Source organism: Tupaia chinensis, unplaced genomic scaffold, assembly GCF_000334495.1.
Source record: "Tupaia chinensis unplaced genomic scaffold, TupChi_1.0 Scaffold000024_1, whole genome shotgun sequence".
In the NCBI taxonomy this organism is placed as follows: Eukaryota; Metazoa; Chordata; class Mammalia; order Scandentia; family Tupaiidae; genus Tupaia; species Tupaia belangeri.
Genome location: NW_006159454.1, coordinates 602,884 through 611,378, shown reverse-complemented (window position 1 = coordinate 611,378; position 8,495 = coordinate 602,884). Strand labels below are relative to the sequence as shown.

General features: G+C 51.4%; 1 protein-coding gene across 1 annotated transcript in view; it reads right to left on the bottom strand.

Annotated features, from left to right (window-relative positions):
* Positions 1–1,577: 1,577 nt before the first annotated feature.
* The window catches only part of UBE2L3 (ubiquitin conjugating enzyme E2 L3), a 41,719-nt gene continuing 34,801 nt past the window's right edge, over positions 1,578–8,495 (bottom strand). Inside the window, exon 3 of the mRNA XM_014586827.2 lies at positions 1,578–3,008. Coding sequence (XP_014442313.1) covers positions 2,854–3,008 — 155 coding nt within the window. The 3' untranslated portion in view covers positions 1,578–2,853. The remainder of the gene's footprint in view (positions 3,009–8,495) is intronic.

Sequence of the window (8,495 nt, the reverse complement as noted above, 5' to 3'; positions counted from 1 at the left end):
TCTTCCGAAGATACTCCAGGAAGCCTCCCTTCCAGAACGGGCCCACTGTCCACTGTCCGGCCTGGTGTCAGATTCCAGAGAGTGAAGGGCACAGGGCGAGACCATTGTCATGGGTCTTATTCTGCACAGTCAGGGCTACTGCTTGGCAGCCCAGTGGCTGTCGGGGGACTCACGAGGGTTTCCGGTTGGAACCTTTAAGAGAAACGGCCTGGCCTCACCTTTGCTAGTTCTGTGCCCAAGGCTGTCACCCTCCCGGATTATGGATCACAGGAGGGCTGCTGATGGGCCCTGGGAGACGGTGCAGGGTCCCTCTGATAGACTCCGGCTTTGTGCTGATCAAACCCCACCCATTTCCCGCAGGAACAGTTCTGCAGGTCTCTTTCGGACAGGCCGGGGTGGGAAGGTGGGCTGAGGCCTCGGCACCCAGCCCAGTCTCCAAGGGCACGGCCCCCGGCACTGCTCACTCCCAGCAAGGAAGAAACCCACAGGCGCAGACCGGTGTTGGAGAGCGTCTTTATTAAGGGGCAGCAGAATGGGGTCGCAGCATCTGAGAAAGCCTGTTTTCCGCCATGGTGGGGGCGGGGTGGGCAGGAGGAGGACCCGGCGCACTCCGAGGAACCAGGTGGGGGCGAATTCCTGAGTGAGCACAGGTCCGCGGTGGTGGCTGGTGGCTGCTCCTGCTCCGTGCAGCTCCTCTCGGTCAGAGGACCCAGCCTTTCGGTTCTGGAGCAGCCAGGCTGCCCCCCAGCTTGCTCAGAGCCTGTGCGGAGGCCATGGCTGGGAGAGCAAGCTGCCCAGGCCTGAGGGAAGGACGCCCACGGCCTCAAGGGCCAGGCCCCTGCTGCCGGGGCGAACCATGGGGTGCCAGGGCCAGGGCTGAGAGTCCCTGAGGGGCTGACGACACGAAGTCTCCTCCCGCGGTGAGCAGAGAGCAGTGAGGGGGTGACAGGCAGGCAGGGCGACGTTGGCAGAAACATGAAGCGATGGGACAGTGTCCAAGAGTGGCATTATTTCTGGATTCAGAGAAGCAACGAGAACAAATGGTGGCTTGTTTGGATAGCTTCTGACAGATTTTGGCATTTTATTACAAATCGGAGTGTGAGTGAGATGAAATCCATCCCCGCCTTTCTGCTAATGGAGACAGGGGAGGAGACGCTGGCCCGGCGCTGCCGTCCCGGCACACGGAGTCTCCGGAAACCTGCCCTCTCGGACCTGGGACACCGCGGGGGGCTGTGCGCCCGGACAGCTGGACGGTGACGCCACCTGCCCTACCCCTCGCCTTCCGCTCCGTGCCGGTGATGCCCAGCTGTCTCACACGTCGGTGAGCCTCGGAGAGATTGCAAGTTAACAGAACGAAAAGGAAAACACAAAGCAACATTTCCTGAAGTCATCTTCTCCACAGGATCTAGGCCCCCCGAGAGCCAAGGAGGGAAGCCACCCAAGGCAGGGAGAAGCAGAGTTGGTGACACGCGGCCCATGGATGGTCAGCTTCCTCTGGGGGGATCAGGGTGGCATGTACTCTCTACCATCTCAGGGACAGTCCCTCTTTCCTCGAAAAGACATGAACAGTCAAGTCCTTACAAGTTCATCTGATGAGAAATTCTAAGGTCAATTTTTATTTCTACAAAAGAAAGGCAGTCAAAACAATATAAAACACATTTAAAGGATATTACCAGGGTGAGCTTCGGTGGGGCCTGACTCTGCCAAGGCTGAGTCCAAGGGGAGAGGGAAGGCCGTCTTGCTGTGTCCAAAGACAGGGGCCAGCAGGGCGCCGGCGACCCCAGACCGTGGCAGAGTCCTGCCAATCCGATCCTGCAAAGGGGCACAGGTGCTGCAGGCGGGCTGTGGTGGGGCTGCTGCCCGGAGGCGTTGGCGGGTGAGCTCCGTGGCACGTTCCTGGGAGCTGGGTGCCAGATGAGCGTGGAGTTTCAAGTGGGCATCCTGGCTCTGGCCTGGCCTGCGACGGCCAGCGATCTTCTAGCATGGCTACAGGGAGGGCTGCCAACGTGCCCCAGGAGGCTTTCTGGCGAGAAACGCATCCCCCACGTGCACGGCGTCCTCTGGCTGGCAGGCCCTCCCTTCGGGGTGACCGCAGGCCTGGTATCTTATTGCAGGGTGTTCCTAGGCAGGCCAGGCCACAGTCCAGCGCGTGGGCTGACGAGGGGGTGCGCCCACGTCCCACGTCCCACGTCGTCAGAGGTCCTGTGAGCCTAGCTGGAGTCCTGGCAGACAGCTGCCCTCCCTTCCACGGCTCGGGGGAGGGGGGAGGGTGTGGGGCTGTGACTGACTGGCTTGTTTTACGTTTTTTAAAGGCTGTCATAAACTGTAGAGTCAGGAGGATGTGACCACCTCCCGCGTGGGTGATGTGGCACTTTTAGAAGGAGCCACCGGTCGTCTCTTCTTTGCGGAGGAGACGGGGCCTGAGTCTGGGGAGTGACTAAGAGAAGGTAAACTGAGTGCGAGAAAGGGGGGGCTGCAAGGGTAGGGGAGGAGGGGAAACCACAACCTTTTTTTTTTTTTTCTTTTTTTCTTTTAAATCTTATAGGCTAAATGTTACTTGAAGATTTTGGGTAAATTTGGACAAGAAAAGAAACACCATTCTTTTGAAGTAGATTGAAGCAGTGATTTTTAAAACAAAGAAAGCAGAACTAGAACATCTTAAATTTTTAATCCTTTCTTTACAGGTTACCTAGACCACTTTTGATTAAGAAAACTGTAGAAAGTTAGTAACTGCCACAAGCGAACGCCAGGCGGTGGCCCGTGTCAATTTTCCACAGAGTCCTGCTTTGCGGGGTGTCTGATGCACTGCTCGGGGTCTCTGCTCACACTTGCTGGGATCAATCGTGGCAGATTTTAGTCCACAGGTCGCTTTTCCCCATATTTCTTTGTAAACTCTTCAGCGTTCTTACAGAATTTTTTACGGTCCTTAGAGTATTCTTCAGCTAGGTCAGCCCGGAGGGGGTGCTCGGGCTGGGGGTCGTTCACCAGTGCTATGAGGGACTGGATTACTGCCAAGAGAAGGACAAGGCACCGGGGTTAGGTCAGTCTCGGAAAGGCATGGCGAGGGGCAGCTAGTGCCAAGAACAAACGCTGGATTTAACACGTGGAACATCAGCACGTCACGATTATGCCGACTGGGCGTGGCAACAACAAAGATAAAGCAGCTCCTGTCACCCAAACTGACCACCAGAACGTCTCCCTCTGTAACCGCGGGATCCCTAAGGCCGAGCAGCCAGCCCTCCTCCCGCATAGGGGCATAGCCAGCTGCAATCCCTGCTCCATTCTCTTCCAGGGATCTCACGAACACATGCCCAGCATGACTTTGCACCCAAGGGTCCGGGACTGGAACTGGAGTTGGCCAGGTGGGAGTCCAGCAACGTAATCACTGCACCAGCTCCTGGTGCCCCATCTTACCCCCCCCCTTTTTTTTTAAGGACATTTTTGCTATAGGGCACATGTGCTCACCAGAGAGACAGAAAGTGAGAAACCGCCCCCCAAGAGGGATGGCCATGCTGCCATCTCTTCTCCTCCATTCTCTCGGGATCTTGGGGACGCACACACACACCAGGCATGATTTTGAAGCCATCGGATCTGGGACGCGAATCGCAGTTGGCCATGTCGGAGTCCAAAAGTGGCACCGTTATGTCACCTGCTGGCCCCTCCTCACCTTGCCTTTTTTTTGGTGTGTGGAGAGGTTTTGCTATAGGGTGTATGTGCTTTCCAGGAAGGACAGACAGAGACAGAGAGACAGAAAGTGAGAAATCAGCCCCAAGGGAGGATGGCCACACCGCAATCCCTTCTCCTCCATTCTCCTCTCGGGATCCTGGGCACACACGCACCCGGCATGAGTTTAAGCCACTGGGTCCGGGACTCGAACCGTGGCCAACTACATGGGAGTCCAGTGACATAGCCATTACGCTAACTGCTGGTCCCTCCACCTTGATTTTTAATACAAATATTTTTGAAAGGAAAAAGGTGTTAGTGACGCACATGGAAAATCACTTTAATGTGCCACGAACAGATGGCATGGCTTAGAACTGAAATAAGCGCCCAAGGCCCCCTCCTCTCGACCAAGTCCGAAAGCACCACCCTGGGGGACACAGACACATCCTTCCAAGGGACACTTTCACAACTGCTCTAAAAATTCTGCCCTCGGCTATTGGACAAAGATGCATGAGGGGTCAGGAAGTTCATGGAAAACCCGTACTATGAAAAATGTATGCACGATTTCTTTTCTGAGGGCGTCCAAATAAACTCATACTCTCATTCCATTTTCCCCACAATCTTTTTGAAGTTCTGTTAGCTATTGGTGAGCTGTCCCATGTCACACTCCAACGTGAGACTGCTCTTTGCCTTTGTCGTTCTTGGTTTCGGGCTTGGAAACGTGAACAGCACTTGCCTGAGACCATAAATAGGGGGCTGACTGCCTTTCTCTGTGATTAGAAATCGTTCTGTAACAGGAAAAGTAGCCTTTAAGGAATCTCATGTTTCAGGCTGAGTTCTTGGTGGGGGAGACTTTCTGTCTCTCTGGCGAGCACACGTGCCCTATAGCAAAACCTTCTCTCTCTCTCTAAAAAAAACCCAAAAAACCAAAAAGAAACAAACAAAAAAACGACTTTGTAAACACTTAAAAGTTTGCTATTTGTCTATAGGACCTCAAAAAATTATTAAGAGTAGAATGAAAATACGAGTTCATTTTTGGACAGAAACAACTGAAATCCATGCATTTTTTCCCTTAAAAATTATATTATTTAACTTTATTTATTTATTTAAATTTGGCAAGAGAAAAAAAGCAAACCGTCAGGTCTTTCGGGATCTGAACCGCAGCTGACCATGTGGGAGTTCAGTGTCCTTAGCACCCCATGGCCACACCACAATCCCTTCTCCATTCTGCTCATGGGATGTTGCACACGCACGCACAAGCGCCCGGCGTGAGTTTAAGCCACCGGGTCTGGGACTCAAGCCACGACTACACGGGAGCCCAGCAACATAGCCATTATGCCAACTGCTGGTCCCACACGTTACTTTTATAATATACACCTTCATAAACTTTTCTGTGACCTCACTTTTATTTATTATTTTAAAATAATTACTTCTTTTAAAACCATTATTTTATTCAACTTTATTTATTTAAATTCAACCAAAGAGAGACAGAGAGAGAGAGGGGAAGTGAGAAAGCAAGCCGCCAGATCCAGGACTTGAACCACACTTGGCCATGTGGGAGTCCAGCGCCCTCAACCACCACACCACCTGCCAGCCCCATAAAATATTTGATGAATTACTATTATTTTAATTTGCTATGGGACATGCACACTCACCAAAGAGAGGCAGAGAGGGGAAGTGAGAAAACAAGCCTCCATGTGGGAGTCCAGGGCCCGAACCACCACCCCACCTGCTGGCCCCTACTTTTTTTTTTGGAGAGGTTTTTGCTATAGGGCGTGTGCGCTCGCCAGACAGACAGAGAGACAAAAAGTGAGAAATCAACCCCCAGGGGTGATTCCATTCTCCTCCATTCTCCTCTTGGGATCTTGGGCACGCACGCACACGCGCCCGGCATGAGTTTTAAGCCACCGGGTCCGGGATGCGAACCGCAGTCGACTACGTGGGAGTCCAGCGACATAGCCACTACGCCAACTGCTGGTTCCCCTGGCCCCTTCTTTGACTGATGTGATCAAGTCTAGATATCTCCACATTGTCGTTGCGGTTCAGGTCAGTGTTCACACCTTCTCTGTCCCTGGGGTGCATTCTGGCTCCTCGGCCACACCACGGGAAACGTCATCGAGCTGACCCTGAGTGGCTAGCGAGAACGCGCCAGCGGCGGCTGCTTTCTCCACACGGCCAGCGCTCTTCACGCTCGAAGATGGCCCTGCTCTGCCTTCCTGATCTCTTCCTTGGAAGTATTTTCTTCTCCAAAATGTAGGGGCTCAAAACATACACTACATTTTCTCCTTTGTCGATTTCTTAAAAACTAATGATTAATTTTAATTTTATTCATTCATTTTAATTTGACCAGAGAGACAGAGACAGAGAGAAAGTGAGAAAGCAAGCCACCAGGTCTAGGATTCAAACGGTGGTCTACCATGTGGGAGTGTCCAGGGCCTTAACCACCATGACACCTGCTGGCCCCCCCCCACATTTTACCTCCTACTCTCATTGTCTCACAGAGAATAAAGCTATAAAAAGCTATAAAATCTCCTCTTTTTCCCTCTGAGGCCAGCAGCCGGTGTGATGGTTAAAGTGTTGAACTCCCACGTGGCCGAACGTGGTTCAAGTCCTGGACCCAGCAGCTTTTTCTTACTTTCTCTTGAGAGACTGTTTTTATTAAAAAATAATTATTTTTACTTAACTTTATTTATTTATTTAAATTTGATGAGAGAGAGAGAGAGGAAGGGAAGGAGAGGGAGGGAGGAGAGAGTGACAAAGCAAGCCGCCAGGTCCAGGACCCAAACTGCAGTCAGCCATGTACTTTATTACTGACTGCATTTTTAAAAAATATATTAATTTATTTAATTCCATCTTTTATTTTTAATATATGACCAGACAGAGAGAGAGAGAGAGAAAGGGAAAGTGAGAAAGCAAGCCAACAGGTCCGGGACATGAACCGCGGTTGGCCATGTGGGAATCCAGCACCTTTAACCACCACTCCACCTGCCAGCCCCACTGACTGCATCTTCGATAGTAAATCTCATTAACCACTAAACGAAACCTTTGTTTAATTCTAAAATATTTCTTAGAACCAAATACTGCTGAGCAGACTGTAGTACGTTCTTTCTGCTGCATTACTTTTCTGCGGGGCCGAGTTTTGCCTTGTTTATGGACTTTTCTAATGCTGTTTTATATATATATATTTTTTTTTTTTGGGGGGGGAGGTTTTGACTATAGGGCGCGTGCGCTCGCCAGACAGAGAGAGACATAGAGACAGAAAGCGAGAAATCACCCCCCAGGGGGGATGGTCACGCCGCAATCCCTTCTCCTCCATTCTCCTCTCGGGATCTTGGGCACGCACGCACACGCGCCCGGCGTGAGTTTTAAGCCACCGGGTCCGGGACGCGAACCACAGTCGACTACGTGGGAGTCCAGCAACGTAGCCATTACGCTGACTGCTGGTCCCCATGCTGTTATATTTTTGCTTGTTTTCTTTTGGGGGAGATTTCCGCTGTAGGGCGCATGTACTCGCTGGAGAGACAGAGAGAGATAAAGTGACAGAAAGCAAGAAATCACCCCTCAAAGGGGATGGCCACGCCACAATCCCTTCTCCTCCATTCTTTCCTCTTGGCATTTTGGGTGTGCACTGGGACTTGAACCACAGTCAACTAACTCCGTGGGAGTCCTGCAACGTAACCAATATGCATCTGGCGGCCCCAGCTTGTCTCCCCTTTTAAGACAAGGTCTTGCTAGGTTACAGTCTCCGTGCCCCCGTCTCTCAGTCTCTGGGACGACGGGTGCGCACCACTACACTTGGCCTTTAGGGTGGACCAGGAGTTGACCCCGGCCCCCACATGGCTCAGATGGCTGAGCAGCAGCCGACCAGTTCAAACCACCTCTGCTGGGCTCCACTTGTAATGCGTCTGTACTATCTTTCTATTTCAAAACTTGAAATAGAAATTCATATATCAAGAAATAAATCCCCCCGCTAGGTTTTTACCATAGGGCATGTGCGCTCGCTAAAGGGAGACAGACAGAAAGTGAGGAAGCACCTCCCAGGGGGATGGCCACGCTGCAATCCCTTTTTCTCCTCTCAGGATTTTGGGCACGCATGCACATACACCAGTGTGACTTTCAGGTCACCCGGTTTGGGACGGCCATGTGGGAATCCAGTACCTTAACCACTATGCCACTTGCTGGCTTTAACATAAACCCTTCTAAAAGCATATAGTTTTTTTAAAAACCTATTTATTATTATTTTTTAATCTGACCAGAGAGAGACACAGAGAGAGAGAGAGAGTGAGAAAATGAGGAAGCAAGCCACCAGGTCTAGCACTTGAACCATGGTGAGCCATGGTCCTGTGTCTCAACCACCACGCCACCTGCTGGTCCCAGAAGCATACAACTTTTATTACATTCATAAAGGTATACAAAATCGCCACGATTTAAATCCAGAACATCTCCATTACTCAAAAAAGAAAACTCACTCTCGGGAACCAGCAGTTAGCGTAATGGCTATGTCGCTGGACTCCCACGTAGTCGACTGCGGTTTGCGTCCCGGACCCGGTGGCTTAAAACTCACGCCGGGCGCGTGTGCGTGCGTGCCCAAGATCCCAAGAGGAGAATGGAGGAGAAGGGATTGCGGCGTGGCCATCCCCCCGGGGGGTGATTTTTCGCCTTCTGTCTCTATGTCTCTCTCTGTCTGTCTGGCGAGCGCACGCGCCCTATAGTGAAAAAACCTCTCAAAAAAACAAAAACAAAAACAAAAACAACCTCACTCTCATTAGCAGTCACTTTCTTTCTATTTTAACTTTATGTGTGTGTGTGTGTGTGTGTGTGTGTGTGTGTGT